At 48.1% G+C, this 19,509-nt stretch overlaps 1 protein-coding gene across 1 annotated transcript in view; it reads left to right on the forward strand.

The window, feature by feature from the left end:
• The window catches only part of USH2A (usherin), a 3,586,186-nt gene that overhangs the window by 3,447,430 nt on the left and 119,247 nt on the right, over window positions 1-19,509 (forward strand). Inside the window, exon 68 of the mRNA XM_069233891.1 lies at window positions 399-575. Coding sequence (XP_069089992.1) covers window positions 399-575 — 177 coding nt within the window. The remainder of the gene's footprint in view (window positions 1-398; window positions 576-19,509) is intronic.

The following is a 19,509-nucleotide window of genomic DNA, read 5'->3' on the forward strand; positions in this document are numbered from 1 at the left end:
GTGGTCCAGACATTAAAGTAATGGCTGGCCTGTCACAGTGTTCCATTGACAGGAGTGCCTCACCTGGGGGTGCATGCTTTGATTAACCTTCCATAACTGTTGAATAATGCTCCAATATCTAAATAGACATCCTTATTCAAAATGAATAAATACATAAAAGTATATGATTTATTCAGCATATCAATAAATAAAAGAAGTAATGCAAAAAAATTCTATTGACAGAATAATCAGAATTATTCAGATAAGTTTTTTGTACAAAAGAATCATTTATGGTTACTGTTTACTCATAAAGATGACCCATATGCCAGTTTTCTAATTTTGTATATCTCAATGCAGTTTACCCTAAAAGGCCCGTTTCACATGTATTATGAACTGTTGTTTTATGTTTTCACTTTCAGTGCCCACATACAAAGCGGCATTTTCCGTCACAAGTAACGTGTCTACCATTTCACTGGACTGGAGTCATACCTTCCTTCTAAATGGACAGCTGAAGGAGTATGTGTTGACGGAGGGAGGACAGCGCCTTTACAGTGGCTTTGATGCCACTCTACACCTCCTAAAGACCTCTGATAAACGTATGTCTTCATTTTCTGCCTCTGAAACAGATGCTGACCTGTCTTTTTGGTTATAGACATGTTACTTAATATAATCTACTTTCAGTGAGTGTGTGAGTACTCCTTCAAGTGCGGTTGTATGGCCAGTCGAAAACCCAGGGTGGGTTTTGAAAATCTGTTTTTACAAGGATGTTTCCTCACTAAGGCATAATAAGGACTTTATTCAGTGGTATCCCATGAACTTTGAAAACAGTGGGGTGTAAATACCTGCCTCAAATCTAAACAAATGAGAGTGAGAATGAACCAATCCCAACTTTCATCAAGGGGGCAGCCGGATAGGATGTTAACCAAAGGAACATTTTGAAACACTCCCAAATGGGAGCATTTGCAATGCAGTTGTTTCATACAGTGGTACAAATTCAAACGGTCTGGAGAGACAATGGTACAGCATTTTAGTAGTTCTTTAGTGTGCCAGGCAAGCACAGAAGTATTGGAAATTGTACTACAAGAAGTCTTTAGAATCAATGATTGTAGAACAGTGCGTTGCAGCACAAATTAGTTAAAAATTGGTTCAAGATCTCTAGGTATACCAGACAGTTAAAATCTGATCATGATATTTCACATTGGGCATCATTTTTTCCCAAACTTTATGTAGCAGCTTTTCTCACTTAGGGCCAGATTTACAAGAAAGTGGCGCATTAGCTGTAATGCAGTACTTATCTTGCGCCCGCTGCACCCCCTAACAACACCATGGTAGTGCCATATTTACAATACGGCACACGTTAGGACAATAGCGTCAAAATGTATGATGCTGGAAGGCCCATTGAAAGTAATGGGTGCGTCATTTTAACGTTAAAAGTGACACTAAAAATGGCGCAGTAAAATGTAAATTTCACTGCACCATTTTTACGGGCCTCCCTCAAGGGAACGCCCCCCTTGCATACATTATGCCTGGTACAGGCATAATGTGGCCGAAGGGGTTACAAAGTAGCGCAATGCATGATTTGCGCCACTTTGTAAATATGGCGAAGGACAATGGCCTCCTTAAAGCCACATTAGCGTAAAGAAAATGATGCTAGTGTGGTGCTGTGAGACAGTAGGGCCTTGTAGATCTGACCCTTAATGTTTGCATATTGCTTGTATGCAGTGGTGGGCAGAACTCCTGGGATTCTGTGGAGTTCTGCAAATGCTCAAAATTAGGCATGTTGTGCTGCTCACACTGTTTTTTAGCTCCAGGAGGTACTAAATCAGCATGAAGCACTATGCTCCCACCAGAGGGCTCTGCTTCTAGAGCTGATTTTTTGCAGCTCAAGTAGACTTTTTACTTGAGTGGCAGTGTTCTGACCATAAACGATCGCAACAACCCACGTTGGGAAATCACACCAGGTGCCCTCCTAGCAACTGAAAATCACTCTAGAGGATCCCAAATCTCCCTCACCAACTTACTGTTGGTGTGCCACATGCAAGAAAAAACTCGGCTATGCAGCTGTTGTCAGAATTTAATCGGAACTCCGCTTTACATTCGGAACATGCAGTGTCCAAACTCCACTGGCGGAGCTGAAATTATCGTCCACCCCTAATAGTATGACACATTAAAAAGCCCTTCACTGAGCACAGTACCTCACTAACCTAATACAGAGCTCTGTTGCTCCAACCAGGATTGTTCTTTATAAATATGGACATATGTACATGCGTATATCCGTTCATTTATACATAATTGTAAAATTCAGAGTGAAAATAAAAAATTATACAAGTCTCACAACTACAGGCCAGAGACAGCAGAGCCAGACATATTCGTTTGGTGCCTTCAGAAGTTCCGCTGCTCAGTTGCTTACAGATTATAGCATCAGATTGGTTACACCAGTCTAACATGCTAAGTCCCCAAGCCGCATTAATGATATCCTAGAAAGCTGTATCAGTGTAGCTCATAATGTGCTTCGACCACATCATAAGGTCCAAAATAGTGTGTGTGTCTCTATTCAAAGGAACCAAAATTAGCAAACTAACCATGAATGAGTCCTCAATTATCAGTTTTAAATACATTTCTGAAATACTTAATTGTGTCCAAAAAGAGTTTGCGTGGTTCTGAAAATTGAGACATTGACCATGAAATAAGAAAAGGTATATTTAGGGTAATTCCAATCCACCAACAGTTCTGCCCCTAAACGCTAGATTTCCTAGTAAATAGATGTCTGGTGTAGGAAGTTGGCTCTGTATGTACTATTTCCAAATAAGAAATAGCATGCACAGAGTCCAAGGGTTCCCCTTAGAGGTAAGATAGTGGCAAAAAGAGATAATTCTAATGCTCTATTTTGTGGTAGTGTGGTCGAGCAGTAGGCTTATCAGAGGGTAGTGTTAAGCATTTGTTGTACACACACAGGCAATAAATGAGGAACACACACTCAGAGACAATTCCAGGCCAATAGGTTTTTGTATAGAAAAATATATTTTCTTAGTTTATTTTGAGAACCACAGGTTCAAGATTTACAAACAATACTTTAAATGAAAGGTATTTCACTTAGGAACTTTAGGAACTTTGAATTAGCAAAATAGCATATACAGTTTTCACACAAATGACATATAGCTATTTTAAAACTAGACAGTGCAATTTTCAACAGTTCCTGGGGGAGGTAAGTGTTTGTTAGATTTGCAGGTAAGTAAACCACCTACGGGGTTCAAAGTTGGGTCCAAGGTAGCCCACCGTTGGGTGTTCAGGGCAACCCCAAAGTTACCACACCAGCAGCTCAGGGCAGGTCAGGTGCAGAGGTCAAAGTGGTGCCCAAAACGCATAGGCTTCAATGGAGAAGGGGGTGCCCCAGTTCCAGTCTGCCAGCAGGTAAGTACCCGCGTCTTCGGAGGGCAGACCAAGGGGGGTTTTGTAGGGCAATGGGGGACACACAAGTCAGCACAAAAAGTACACCCTCAGCGGCACGGGGGCGGCCGGGTGCAGTGTTCAAACAGGCGTCGGGTTTGCAATGGAGTTCAATGGGAGACCAAGGGGTCTCTTCAGCGATGCAGGCAGGCAAGGGCGGGGCTCCTCGGGGTAGCCACCACCTGGGCAAGGGAGAGGGCCACCTGGGGGTCGCTCCTGCATTGGAGGTCGGATCCTTCAGGTCCTGGGGGCTGCGGGTGCAGTGTCCTTACCAGGCGTCGGGTCTTGGAAGCAGGCAGTCGCGGTCAGGGGGAGCCTCGGGATTCCCTCTGCAGGCGTCGCTGTGGAGGCTCAGGGGGGTCAACTCTGGCTACTCACGGTCTCGTAGTCGCCGGGGAGTCCTCCCTGTGGTGTTTGTTCTCCACAAGTCGAGCCGGGGCGTCGGGTGCAGAGTGCAAAGTCTCACGCTTCCGGCGGGAAATGTGTGTTGTTTCAAAGTTGCCTCTTTGTTGCAAAGTTGCAGTCTTTGTGGAGCAGAGCCGCTGTCCTCGGGAGTTCTTGGTCCTTCTAGATGCAGGGTAGTCCTCTGAGGCTTCAGAGGTCGCTGGACCCCGTGGAACGCGTTGCTGGAGCAGTGTCTTTAGAAGTGGGGAGACAAGCCGGTGGAGCTGGGGCCAAAGCAGTTGGTGTCTCCGTCTTCTCTGCAGGTTTTCAGCTCAGCAGTCCTTCTTCGTCTTAGGTTGCAGGAATCTATCTTGCTGTGTTCTGGGAGCCCCTAAATACTCAATTTAGGGGTGTGTTTAGGTCTGGGGGGTTAGTAGCCAATGGCTACTAGCCCTGAGGGTGGCTACACCCTCTTTGTGCCTCCTCCCTGAGGCGAGGGGGGCACATCCCTAATCCTATTGGGGGAATTCTCCATCTGCAAGATGGAGGATTTCTAAAAGTCAGCGTCACCTCAGCTCAGGACACCTTAGGGGCTGTCCTGACTGGCCAGTGACTCCTCCTTGTTTTTCTCATTATCTCCTCCAGCCTTGCCGCCAAAAGTGGGGCCGTGGCCGGAGGGGGGCGGGCAACTCCACTAGCTGGGGTGCCCTGGGGTACTGTAACAAAGGGGGTGAGCCTTTGAGGCTCACCGCCAGGTGTTACAGTTCCTTCAGGGGGAGGTGAGAAGCACCTCCACCCAGTATAGGCTTTGTTACTAGCCACAGAGTGACAAAGGCACTCTCCCCATGTGGCCAGCAACATGTCTGGTGTGTGGCAGGCTGCTAAATCTAGTCAGCCCACACTGGTAGTCGGTTAAGGTTTCAGGGGGCACCTCTAAGGTGCCCTCTGGGGTGTATGTTACAATAAAATGTACACTGGCATCAGTGTGCATTTATTGTGCTGAGAAGTTTGATACCAAACTTCACAGTTTTCAGTGTAGCCATTATGGTGCTGTGGAGTTCGTGCATGACAGACTTCCAGACCATATACTCTTATGGCTACCCTGCACTTTCAATGTCTAAGGTTTTGCTTAGACACTGTAGGGGCACAGTGCTCATGCACCTATGCCCTCACGTATGGTATAGTGCACCCTGCCTTAGGGCTGTAAGGCCTGCTAGAGGGGTGACATATCTATACCTATAGGCAGTGTGAGGTTGGCATGGCACCCTGAGGGGAGTGCCATGTCGACTTAGTCGTTTTATCTCCACTAGCACACACAAGCTGGCAAGCAGTGTGTCTGTGCTGAGTGAGGGGTCCCCAGGGTGGCATAAGACATGCTGCAGCCCTTAGAGACCTTCCCTGGCATCAGGGCCCTTGGTACCAGGGGTACCAGTTACAAGGGACTTACCTGGATGCCAGGGTGTGCCAATTGTGGAAACAAAAGTACAGGTTAGGGAAATAACACTGGTGTTGGGGCCTGGTTAGCAGGCCTCAGCACACTTTCAAATCATAACTGGGCATCAGCAAAGGCAAAAGGTCAGGGGGTAACCATGCCAAGGAGGCATTTCCTTACACAACCCTCCCCCGCCAAACGAAAGAGGATGAGACTAACCTTTCCCAAGAGAGTCTTCATTTTCTAAGTGGAAGAACCTGGAAAGGCCATCTGCATTGGCATGGGCAGTCCCACGTCTGTGTTCCACTATAAAGTCCATTCCCTGTAGAGAGATGGACCACCTCAACAGTTTTGAATTTTCACCTTTCATTTGCATTAGCCATCTAAGAGGTCTGTGGTCAGTTTGAACTACAAAGTGAGTACCAAAGAGGTATGGTCTCAGCTTCTTCAGGGACCAAACCACAGCAAAGGCCTCCCTCTCAATGGCACTCCAACGCTGCTCCCTGGGGAGTAACCTCCTGCTAATGAAAGCAACAGGCTGGTCAAGGCCATCATCATTTGTTTGGGACAAAACTGCCCCTATCCCATGTTCAGAGGCATCAGTCTGCACAATGAACTGCTTGGAGTAATCTGGAGCTTTGAGAACTGGTGCTGTGCACATTGCTTGTTTCAGGGTGTCAAAGGCCTGTTGGCATTCTACAGTCCAGTTTACCTTCTTGGGCATTTTCTTGGAGGTAAGTTCTGTGAGGGGTGTCGCTATTGATCCATATCCCTTCACAAACCTCCTGTAGTACCCAGTCAAGCCAAGGAATGCCCTGACTTGAGTCAGGGTTTTTGGAGCTGCCCAGTCCAGAATAGTCTGGATCTTAGGCTGAAGTGGCTGGACTTGGCCTCCACCTACAAGGTGTCCCAGGTAAACCACAGTTCCCTGCCCTATCTGACATTTGGATGCCTTGATAGAGAGGCCTGCTGCTTGCAGGGCCATCAAAACCTTCTTCAGGTGGACCAGGTGATCCTGCCAGCTGGAGCTAAAGACAGCAATATCGTCAAGATAAGCTGCACTAAAGGACTCCAAGCCAGCAAGGACTTGATTCACCAACCTTTGGAAGGCGGCAGGGGCATTCTTTAAACCAAAGGGCATAACAGTAAACTGATAATGCCCATCAGGTGTGGAGAATACTGTCTTTTCTTTTGCTCCTGGTGCCATTTTGATTTGCCAGTACCCTGCTGTCAAGTCAAAGGTATTTAAGTATCTGGCAGCACCTAGTGTGTCTATCAATTCATCTGCCCTTGGAATGGGATGGGCATCTGTCTTGGTGACAGAATTAAGTCCTCTGTAGTCCACACAAAACCTCATCTCTCTCTTTCCATCTCTGGTGTGAGGTTTGGGGACTAAGACCACTGGGCTAGCCCAAGGGCTGTCAGAGTGCTCAATGACTCCCAATTCCAGCATCTTGTGGACTTCCACTTTGATGCTTTCCTTAACTTGGTCAGACTGTCTGAAAATTGTTTTTTGACAGGCATGCTGTCTCCTGTGTCCACATCATGGGTACACAGGTGTGTCTGACCAGGGGTTAGGGAAAAGAGCTCAGCAAACTGTTGCAGGACCTTCCTACAGTCAGATTGCTGTTGGCCAGAGAGGGTGTCTGAGTAGATCACTCCATCAACTGAGCCATCTTTTGGGTCTGTGGAGAGGAGATCAGGGAGAGGTTCACGCTCAGCTTCCTGGTCCTCATCTGTTACCATCAACAGATTCACATCTGCCCTGTCATGGAAGAGTTTGAGGCGGTTCACATGGATCACCCTTTTGGGGGTCCTGCTAGTGCCTAGGTCTACCAGGTAGGTGACCTGACTCTTCCTTTCTAGCACTGGGTAAGGGCCACTCCATCTGTCCTGAAGTGTCCTGGGAGCCACAGGCTCCATAACCCAGACTTTCTGCCCTGGCTGAAACTCAACCAAAGCAGCCTTTTGGCCATACCAAAACTTCTGGAGTTGTTGGCTGGCCTCAAGGTTTTTGCTTGCCTTTTCCATATACTCTGCCATCCTTGAACGTAGGCCTAGTACATAGTCCACTATATCTTGTTTAGGCTCATGAAGAGGTCTCTCCCAGCCTTCTTTTACAAGAGCTAGTGGTCCCCTTACAGGATGACCAAACAGAAGTTCAAAGGGGGAGAACCCTACTCCCTTCTGAGGCACCTCTCTGTAGGCGAAAAGCAGACATGGCAAGAGGACTTCCCATCTCCTTTTGAGTTTTTCAGGGAGCCCCATGATCATGCCTTTCAATGTCTTGTTAAATCTTTCAACAAGACCATTGGTTTGTGGATGGTATGGTGTGGTGAATTTGTAAGTCACCCCACACTCATTCCACATGTGTTTCAGGTATGCTGACATAAAGTTGGTACCTCTGTCAGACACCACCTCCTTAGGAAATCCCACTCTGGTAAAAATACCAATGAGTGCTTTGGCTACTGCAGGGGCAGTAGTCGACCTAAGGGGAATTGCTTCAGGGTATCTAGTAGCATGATCCACTACTACTACTAGTATGTATTGGTTCCCTGAGGCTGTGGGAGGTTCAAGTGGACCCACTATGTCCACACCCAGTCTTTCAAAGGGGACCCCCACCACTGGAAGTGTAATGAGGGGGGCCTTTGGGTGTCCACCTGTCTTACCACTGGCTTGACAGGTGGCACAGGAGACACAAAACTCCTTGACCTTCTTGGACATGTTGGGCCAATAGAAGTGGTTGACTTATCTCTCCCACATCTTGGTTTGTCCCAAATGCCCAGCAAGAGGAATATCATGAGCTGAGGTCAGAATGAACTCCCTAAACTCCTGAGGCACTACCACTCTCCTAGTGGCACCAGGTTTGGGATCTCTTGCCTCAGTGTAAAGGAGTCCATCTTCCCAATAGACTCTATGGGGGTGATTCTGACCCCGGCGGTCAAGGACCGCCGGGGTCGGCGGGAGCACCGCCAACAGGCTGGCGGTGCTCCGCAGGGCATTCTGACCGCGGCGGTATGGCCGCGGTCAGAACAGGAAAACCATCGGTGTCCCGCCGGTTTTCCGCTGCCCTGCTGAATCCTCCATGGCGGCGCAGCTTGCTGCGCCGCCATGGGGATTCTGACCCCCTCACCGCCATCCTGTTCTTGGCGGTTTCGACCGCCAGGAACAGGATGGCGGTGAGGGGTGTCGTGGGCCCCCGTAAGAGGGCCCCACTTTGAATTTCAGTGTCTGCTTAGCAGACACTGAAATTCGTGACGGGTGCTACTGCACCCGTCGCACCCTTCCCACTCCGCCGGCTCCATTCGGAGCCGGCTTCCTCGTGGGAAGGGGTTTCCCGCTGGGCTGGCGGGCAGCCTTCTGGCGGTCGCCCGCCAGCCCAGCGGGAAACACAGAATAACCGCGGCGGTCTTCTGACCGCGTAGCGGTATTCTGTTGGGGGAACTTTGGCGGGCGGCCTCCGCCGCCCATCAAAGTTGGAATGACCCCCTATGTGTTCCTGTTATTTTTCCATTGGACTCTTCAGCAGCTTGCTGCCTAAGGCTTTCAAGAGAGGGACAGGTTTCTTGACCCTTACATAACTGTTCCCTTGAGGGTCCCCCTGGGCCTAGGAGCTCAACCTGATGAGGTTCTAGCTCCAGGGGCTCAGTTCCCTCAGAGGGCAGAATTTCTTCCTGGGAAGAGAGGTTCTCTTTGTCTTGTTGTGTTGCAACTGGTTCCCCAGTTTTCTTTCCTTATCTCTTGGAGGGTTGGGCCCTTTTTCCAGGCTCCAACACCACTTTTTTACCCTGAGCCTTGCACTGTGCCATTGTCTTGACACACACCAGTTCAGGGATACCCAGCATGGCTGCATAGGTTTTGAGTTCTACCTCAGCCCATGATGAGGACTCCAGGTCATTTCCAAGCAAACAGTCTACAGGGATATTTGAGGAGACCACCACTTATTTCAGGCCATTGACCCCTCCCCACTCTAAAGTTACCATAGCCATGGGATGTACTTTAGTCTGATTGTCAGCGTTGGTGACTGGATAAGTTTGTCCAGCCAGGTATTGACCAGGGGAAACCAGTTTCTCTGTCACCATGGTGACACTGGCACCTGTATCCCTCAGGCCTTCTACACTTGTCCCATCAATTAAGAGCTGCTGCCTGTATTTTTGCATTATAGGGGGCCAGGCAGCCAGTGTGGCTAAATCCACCCCACCCTCAGAGACTAATGTGGCTTCAGTGTGAACCCTGATTTGCTCTGGGCACACTGTTGATCCCACTTGGAGACTGGCCATTCCAGTGTTAGCTGGAGTAGAGTTAGAAGTGGAACCTTTCTTGGGACAGGCCTTGTCTCCAGTTTGGTGTCCTGGCTCATTACAGCTACGACACCAGGCCTTTTTGGGATCAAAGTTTTTACCCTTGTACCCAAAATTGGATTGTGAAGAGGCTCTGGACCCTCCCTCCTGAACAGGTTTTTGGGGCCTTAAAGAAGACTCTTTACTTTTTCCTTTGGATGTCTCAACACTCTTCCCCTGGGGAGTCTTTGTGACCCCTTTCTTTTGGTCGCCCCCTGTGGAAGTCCTGGTCACCCTAGTCTTGACCAATGGTCTGCCTTCTTTCCCAATTCTTGGGGAGAAATTGGTCCTAGGTCTACCAGATGCTGATGCAGTTTATCATTGAAACGATTACTTAACAGGTGTTCTTTCACAAATAAATTGTACAGCCCATCATAATCATTTGCACCACTGCCTTGAATCCAACCATCCAGTGTTTTCACTGAGTAGTCAACAAAATCAACCCAGGTCTGGCTCGAGGATTTTTGAGCCCCCCTGAACCTAATTCTATACTCCTCAGTGGAGAATCCAAAGCCCTCAATCAGGGTAGCCTTCATGAGGTCATAGGATTCTGCATCTTTTCCAGAGTGTGTGAGGAGTCTATCCCTACACTTTCCAGTGAACATTTCCCAAAGGAGAGCACCCCAGTGAGATCTGTTTACTTTTCTGGTTGCACAAGCCCTCTCAAAAGCTGTGAACCATTTGGTGATGTCATCACCATCTTCATATTTAGTTACAATCCCTTTTGGGATTTTCAACATGTCAGGAGAATCTCTGACCCTATTTATGTTGCTGCCACCATGGATGGGACCAAAACCCATCTCTTGTCTTTCCCTTTCTATGGCTAGGAGCTGTCTCTCTAAAGCCAATCTTTTGACCATCCTGGCTAACAGTAGGTCATCTTCATTGAGGTAGTCCTCAATGCTTCCAGAGTTGCTGGACTCTCCTGTGAGAGAAGCAGCATCTCTGACTATCACATTTGGGCCCCTTATTTATACTTTTTTAGCGCCGCATTTGCGCCGCTTTTTGACGCAAAAGCGGCGCAAACTTACAAAATCCAATTGTATTTTGTAGGTTTGCGCCGCTTTTGTGTCAAAAAGCGGCGCAAATGCGGCGCTAAAAAAGTATAATTACGGGCCTTGGAGTCAGGGTTTGAGGGGCCCTGTTCTCCCTAACTAGGAGTGGGGGTGGGAGATCCTCCACTTCACTAGCTTCTTCCTCTGGGAGGTTATCCTCAGAGGGGTTGTTCTTAGCAAACTCTGCCAAAAGCTCCTGGAGCTGTGCTTTGGTAGGGTTTGAACCAGTTTTAATCTTTTTGGTTTTGCAGAGAGACCTTAACTCTGACATCCTAAGATGCAGGTAAGGGGTGACGTTGAGTTCCATCACATTCTCTTCTGCAGCAGATATTATTTCTCTAAAAGTTGGGATACTTTTTAAGAATCTAAAACTATCTCTAGAACTTAATTCAAACTTTTACAAAACTTTTAAACTCTAAAAAAAATGCTAACAGGGACTAACACAATGCCCTAGCAGGACTTTTAAAAATGTAGAAAAATAGCTCAAATTTCAAAAATCTGTTTCTAATGACAATTTTTGGAATTTAGTCGCGTGATCAGGAATTGGCTGAGTAGTCCAGCAAATGCAAAGTCTTGTATCCCACTGCTGATCCACCAATGTAGGAAGTTGGCTCTGTATGTACTATGTCAAAGTAAGAAATAGCATGCACAGGGTCCAAGGGTTCCCCTTAGAGGTAAGATAGTGGCAAAAAGAGATAATTCTAATGCTCTATTTTGTGGTAGTGTGGTCGAGCAGTAGGCTTATCAGAGGGTAGTGTTAAGCATTTGTTGTACACACAAAGGCAATAAAAGAGGAACACACACTCAGAGACAATTCCAGGCCAATAGGTTTTTGTATAGAAAAATATATTTTCTTAGTTTATTTTGAGAACCACAGGTTCAAGATTTACAAACAATACTTTAAATGAAAGGTATTTCACTTAGGAACTTTAGGAACTTTGAATTAGCAAAATAGCATATACAGTTTTCACACAAATGACATATAGCTATTTTAAAACTAGACAGTGCAATTTTCAACAGTTCCTGGGGGAGGTAAGTGTTTATTAGATTTGCAGGTAAGTAAACCACCTACGTGGTTCAAAGTTGGGTCCAAGGTAGCCCACCGTTGGGGGTTCAGGGCAACCCCAAAGTTACCACACCAGCATCTCAGGGCCGGTCAGGTGCAGATGTCAAAGTGGTGCCCAAAACGCATAGGCTTCAATGGAGAAGGGGGTGCCCCGGTTCCAGTCTGCCAGTAGGTAAGTACCCGCGTCTTCGGAGGGCAGACCAGGGGGGGTTTTGTAAGGCACCGGGGAGGACACAAGTCAGCACAAAAAGTACACCCTCAGCGGCACGGGGGCGGCCGGGTGCAGTGTGCAAACAGGCATCGGGTTTGCAATGGAGTTCAATGGGAGACCAAGGGGTCTCTTCAGCGATGCAGGCAGGCAGGCAAGGGGGGGGCTCCTCGGGGTAGCCACCACCTGGGCAAGGGAGAGGGCCACCTGGGGGTCGCTCCTGCATTGGAGGTCGGACCCTTCAGGTCCTGGGGGCTGCGGGTGCAGTGTCCTTACCAGGCGTCGGGTCTTGGAAGCAGGCAGTCGCGGTCAGGGGGAGCCTCGGGATTCCCTCTGCAGGCGTCGCTGTTTGGGGCTCAGGGGGGTCAACTCTGGCTACTCACGGTCTCGTAGTCGCCGGGGAGTCCTCCCTGTGGTGTTTGTTCTCCACAAGTCGAGCCGGGGGCGTCGGGTGCAGAGTGCAAAGTCTCACGCTTCCAGCTGGAAACGTGTGTTGTTTCAAAGTTGCTTCTTTGTTGCAAAGTTGCAGTCTTTGTGGAGCAGAGCCGCTGTCCTCGGGAGTTCTTGGTCCTTCTAGATGCAGGGTAGTCCTCTGAGGCTTCAGAGGTCGCTGGACCCTGTGGAACGCGTCGCTGGAGCAGTGTCTTTAGAAGTGGGGTGACAGGTCGGTGGAGCTGGGGCCAAAGCAGTAGGGGTCTCCGTCTTCTCTGCAGGTTTTCAGCTCAGCAGTCCTTCTTCGTCTTAGGTTGCAGGAATCTATCTTGCTGTGTTCTGGGAGCCCTTAAATACTCAATTGAGGGGTGTGTTTAGGTCTGGGGGGTTAGTAGCCAATGGCTACTAGTCCTGAGGGAGGCTACACCCTCTTTGTGCCTCCTCCCTGAGGGGAGGGGGGCACATCCCTAATCCTATTGGGGGAATCCTCCATCTGCAAGATGGAGGATTTCTAAAAGTCAGAGTCACCTCAGCTCAGGACACCTTAGGGGCTGTCCTGACTGGCCAGTGACTCATCCTTGTTTCTCTCATTATCTCCTCCGGCCTTGCCGCCAAAAGTGGGGCCGTGGCCGGAGGGGGCGGCCAACTCCACTAGCTGGAGTGCCCTGGGGTGCTGTAACAAAGGGGGTGTGCCTTTGAGGCTCACCGCCAGGTGTTACAGTTCCTTCAGGGGGAGGTGAGACGCACCTCCACCCAGTACAGGCTTTGTTACTAGCCACAGAGTGACAAAGGCACTCTCCCCATGTGGCCAGCAACATGTCTGGTGTGTGGCAGGCTGCTAAAACTAGTAAGCCCACACTGGTAGTCGGTTAAGGTTTCAGGGGGCACATCTAAGGTGCCCTCTGGGGTGTATGTTACAATAAAATGTACACTGGCATCAGTGTGCATTTATTGTGCTGAGAAGTTTGATACCAAACTTCACAGTTTTCAGTGTAGCCATTATGGTGCTGTGGAGTTCGTGCATGACAGACTCCCAGACCATAAACTCTTATGGCTACCCTGCACTTACAATGTCTAAGGTTTTGCTTAGACACTGTAGGGGCACAGTGCTCATGCACCTATGCCCTCACCTCTGGCATAGTGCACCCTGCCTTAGGGCTGTAAGGCCTGCTAGAGGGGTGACTTATCTATACCTATAGGCAGTGTGAGGTTGGCATGGCACCCTGAGGGGAGTGCCATGTCGACTTAGTTGTTTTATCCCCACTAGCACACACAAGCTAACAAGCAGTGTGTCTGTGCTGAGTGAGGGGTCCCCAGGGTGGCATAAGACATGCTGCAGCCCTTAGAGGGCCCTTGGTACCAGGGGTACCAGTTACAAGGGACTTACCTGGATGCCAGGGTGTGCCAATTGTGGAAACAAAAGTAAAGGTTAGGGAAAGAACACTGGTGCTGGGGCCTGGTTAGCAGGCCTCAGCACACGTTCAAATCATAACTGGGCATCAGCAAAGGCAAAAAGTCAGGGGGTAACCATGCCAAGGAGGCATTTCCTTACATCTGGTCCAAAAAAAAAACAGTTCATCATTTTCACCAAGTATCTACGGGCACTACTCTCACTCATGGACAGATTCTGTCTTTAAAACCACTAATCATCAAGATCAACTTATACCAGAGAGTCATCACACTCCATTGTTGTTCCTCGAGACAACTGGAATATAAGCATACTAGTTTACGGATAGACATCCTTGCGCCACTGCTAAAACTGAGTGGAATCATTGTACCACCATTAAGCAAAAATTATGTCAAAAACGCCTACAATTATGTTCAAATTAGTCAGAATGTTGGTGAGAGTGACCAAAATATGTTAGGAATAGTTAACCTTTATGACACAAGAAGCAAGAATATCATCAAGATATTCCACAGTATGTCAGATATGAGCCACTATCGTACCATAAACCAAATAGCCCTATTCTCCCACACCTCATGGAATCATTCTGATAGTGTAAGGCCCTTTAGGTATTTTCAGACATTGGGGCTGGACCCACTCAACGTTTGGACCTTAGCACAAGGGGTGTGTGTACCTCCTGGTATCTTGTATCAAAGATAATATGTATCCTCATTTCTTGAAACATTTCCTGTCCAACAATGATGGAACTTAGACTGTCCAAGTTCAGTATTTGTTAAGCTATTTATGGCCTGCTTTTCGTTGCAGGTCTAGAACCAGTAGGCCTTTGTTAGAACACTGGCCTTTTCATTGTCTACTCCCATTAGTTCTCCTAAGAACTGCCATACATTTTATCAGTCATACTACCCCTTAGTATTTTGATAACAGACATGCTACTGGAGCATTTAGGTTTCTTTCACTAGGACGGTAAAAACAGGAGATGTGTGTGATGATGTCACTGGAGATACATGCAACACAATGACATCAGTAGAATGTGTAATGTAGGATTGTTCAATGTCTCTCCTTGTCAGTTATTCTCTGTGCCCCTTTTGTATGGGACGCATCATTTGTATGATCTTCATTAAACCCATACTCAGCATTACTGGTGTATGAAGTGTTATTACAAAGTGACGACGAGGATGAAAAGAAGATAAGTACTAAGGAGAGTACAGCATATTGTAAGGGATGGGGTCGCCGTGTTTTGATAGACATTAAATCTGTAAGACTCGTGAGTAGAGGGTAACACAAGTGACCAGAGCTGCCGTTTTTGGACCGGTTCGCTGGAACTGCAGCATTTGAGGCACAGAGTTCATTTCACAGAAGGGTTTTGTGAAAAGATACTGACAAAACCATGTCCACTCGATGAATTCCAGGTTCCGCAGGAGCAAAGAGAATAAAACCCTCACCCCTTAACACTATTTTCTCGTATCTGAAATGAACAGGGAACGAGCGAATAGCCTCCGGGGGAAAGGGATAGGGAACAGGGATTTGGGAAGGGAAGAAAAACAAAACACTGGTTCACGAAGGGGCGTCACTGTTGTTCTAAGAAAGTTGCCTCAGGGATTGGTGCAGGAATTCTAAGACCAAAAACAAATAAAAAACAAAATACCTACAAATATCACAGTGCCTTTCAGCAAAATAACAATAATTATTATCATTCGATTGGGCAATCACCTAGTCTTTCAGCAAAGTCACAATAATTATTCTTTGGAAAATAGACATGCATCACAGGTCTCTCAGCATCAATGAATGTCTTTCATAATGCACCAAAAGGTCACTAACCTCAAGAAGGCTGAAAACGGGGAGACAAGAGGGGAATTACTCACAAACAGACTTCTCCTGGAATGTTTCGATTATTTGAGGAAGATGGAATAATGCTCGTAAAATTCTCCAGATGCTGTGAAAGTAATCCGCTCCAGAGAGGGCCGCTCTGATGAAGCCTCGCACTGAAGACAGCTCCTGAAAGAATCGCGGAACTCTAGCTGAACTGGAACAGCTGTGAGCGAAGGAAGACTCGAAGCCAAGCACAGAAAACACCTTGGCAGTTCTATTTATAGACTGGTGATGAGTCATGAGACATGCTGGTGATGAGTCATCAATCACTTCTGATGATTCATATGAAGGAATTCTGATGATGAGTCATCAGACACATGCTGGTGATGAGTCATCAAACACTTCTAATGATTCATATAAAGGAATTCAATGTCTCCATAAACCGCTTGGCACACAGTTCACAAATGGGACAACACTTGCTTTTATCAGTATAAACAAACATGCAATGTAATATTCGGTCTTCAGACGGAAGATCATTTTCCTCACATGTTACAGGGAAGTGCTGGGCTGTAAACACATTCATGACCTATTTCATCTTTTTTCATACATGCTGATTAATTTTGTAAGAGAGCAGCAAGAAGTGTGCGTGTGTGAGTGCGAGTCCTAATAGATACACTGCAGAAGAAAGCCAATTGTGAAACAGCGGTTAACGATTGGGCACATGTGGAGTGAGCGCGCGCATAGTGGTACATTGTTTTATGATAGATTTGGCGCGTGCGACACAGGGCATCAAGAAAAAATAAATAAACAAAAAGGATTTTGGTCTTGTACACGTACTTCAGGAAACACTTTAGGATGGTTTTGTTTCGATTGCTGGCATCTCATGACTGGAGGCACTCGTAGACGATCGCGTTTCCTGTTAAAGATTTAAACTGAAGAGGAAGTGCATGTCAAAAACAAAGAAAATGGACTTCTAAAAAAAAAAATCCGCCATATTGGAAAAAGGTGTTCATTGAATTATATCTAACAACATAGAAAATGGACGTATGAAAAAGTAAAAGGATCGGACATTTTGGAAGGGGTTTTCATTTGAAGTAATCTCAGTACACTCTCTACAATGTATTCTCTATTCTACCGTGATTTGCACACTTTACATTTCAAGGCAAATCAGAATCACTATGTTTTGGATAATATCAAGTGTAAATCATAACTAGCAGTGATTTGCACGCTTGTAGTGTTTTCAGTACAGAGCAGTCTTACAGTGATTTTCACACTTTGTCCTGTTTTATTACAACTTTATAGGTGCAAGTCATATCCATTAGCTATTTAAATTGGTAATTTATAATACATGTATTTGTCATTATCAATTTTCTTAAGTTACTATACACCATGCAGAAGGTATCACCTCCGACACCATTTCTTCAAGATCCTGGTGATCCACCTCTTGGAAATTATGGTTAAGATCTTTTAAAGCCTATTTAGGAGCCATTGACAGGCATAGATTCAGACCTGAGAGAGTAGAGGGTCAGAACATTTTTGACCATTTACCAGTTTATGAAATAGGAGAGGGAGAAGACTTAGATGAATTTGAGGTGGCAATTATGCAACTAGATAAATATTTCATTAAAACAAAAAATATTGTAGTGCATAGATATAGGGGGTCATTCTGACCTCGGCGGTAAAAGCCGCTTACCGCCGGTCAGAAGGCCGCCACAATACCGCCGCTGCCGCGGTCATCCGCCACGGACATTCTGACCCACAACTGCAAAACCTCAAAAAATCCGCCCTCCACTGCAGTCCGCCACATCAGCGGCCAGCGGTAAACTGGAGAAGACCAAACCTCCACCGCCACGCCAACAGAAATACGCCCATCCCATTATGACCCGCAAATCCATGCGGCAGTCATTCAACCGCGGTATTCCATTGGCGGTACACACCGCCGCGGTCAAAATACACACCCCTTTACAAACCCCTACCACATTGGACAATTTGAAAGGCACACACCTGAAACACATACACACACCACTCCCACACATCCAATACCATATAAAACACACACCCACATCACCCACAAACCCCTACTAACAAAAACCAGAGACGAAGGAGAGAGAGACACATCAGAGAATAGAGAGCCAGACACACAGAGGCACACCACAACATCACACACACCACATAGAAGCACAAAGCACCACACACCAACACACACACCATCACATACACCACCCCACACCTCATACACACCACCCCATGGCACCACAAAGGCACCCACGCTTTTCGGACCAAGAACTCCGGGTCATGGAGGAGGAGATCATAAGAGTGGAACCCCAGCTCTTCGGCTCACAGGTCCAGCACACCACCATAGCAAGGAAGGCGGAGCTGTGGCAGCGGATCGTGGACAGGGTCAACGCGGTGGGACAGCATCCCAGAAATCGAGAGGACATCCGCAAACGATGGAATGACCTATGTGGGAAGGTGCGCTCGATGGTCTCGCGACACAACATCGCAGTGCAGAAGACTGGCGGGGGACCCCCACCCACTCCACCCGAATTCACAACATGGGAGCAAGAGGTACTAAACATCCTGCATCCTGATGGCCTCGCTGGAGTACACGGAGGAATGGACTCTGGTAAGTACAAGGCCAACCACTTCACTCCCCCCCCCCCCCAGCATGCTAACCCCCACCCTCACCCCCAACCCCCCCAGCACACATCCTCCCTGAGAATGTCTCCCCAGCACAACCCACCCAACACCAACCCCTGCATGCCATCCCCAAACTATGGACACCCATCACCTAAGCATGACCACTGCACATACCCACCCCCCCCCCCACAAAACACCCTCACAACACCTCCCCCAAGGGAATGCCAGCACTGGGGAACAAGGGCACCCATAAAACGCAAGCTAATGCACACACAGAAACAATAACCATACCCTCTTACCCCATGCAGGACCCGAACGACAACACACCGGTCAGGAGGGACCAGAAATGTCCATGCCACCCCCGGAACAGGCCCCTAGTGATGACAGCAGCTCTGTCGACCTGGAACCTGACGACCAGCCCGGACCATCGGGGACCTCTGGGCAGTCGGTTCCCCTCACCCAGACACAGGCCACTGCAGACCCAACCCCCTCTGGGAACAACAGCACAGCTCCCACCCAGCGGGCCCATGCCTCTGTCTCTAGGACAGGTCAAGCAGCGGTGTGTCTACCACTACAGGGCCCCCAGGGTAACCCACCAACCCAACAACAACAGGGACCTGGGGGCAGTGGGAGTGGGCACACCGTCCAGGGGACAGAGGCCCAGGGAAACAGGGCAACTCGGAGGGCTGCTGTGCGACAGGGGGGGGAGGAGAGGCCCAGGGAACCCACTCTCCAAGAGGCCCTCACCACCATCATGGCAGCCTACCACCACTCACAAGAGACGATGGCGACGGTACTGGCCAGGTTCCAGGAGATCCAGGCACAGCAGGAGCAACGCTACATGGGGTTCAGCGACCAACTCACCAACATCTCAACCGCTATGGGGAGCATAGTCCAGGCCCTGAACCGTATAGAGGACACGTTTCGGGACCATGTGGCATCACACAGGGCCCCTGTCACTAGCCAGGAACAGGAACAGCCTACCACCTCCGCCGGCGCTAGTGGACAGGAGGCCCCACCACAACGACAGCCCACCAGAACCCCACCTCCTGCTGAAGAACAACCGCCCGCAAAAGGAGCCTGAGATCAAAAAAAACGACAGAGTAGGATGTCAAGTCCCCCGCCAGCATCACATACCCCCTGAAGTCCTCCCACTGTTCCACATTGCCACCCTGTCAAACCTTGAACTGCCCCTGATCCATCCTGCCACAGGCATATGGACAATGCACCTGTGAGACTGAGAACTGGACTCCGCCATGGACATTACTCCACCCCCACCCATCACTGTTTCACTATCATGTACCAATATCTA

This window comes from Pleurodeles waltl, chromosome 5 (assembly GCF_031143425.1).
Source record: "Pleurodeles waltl isolate 20211129_DDA chromosome 5, aPleWal1.hap1.20221129, whole genome shotgun sequence".
Lineage (NCBI taxonomy): Eukaryota > Metazoa > Chordata > Amphibia > Caudata > Salamandridae > Pleurodeles > Pleurodeles waltl.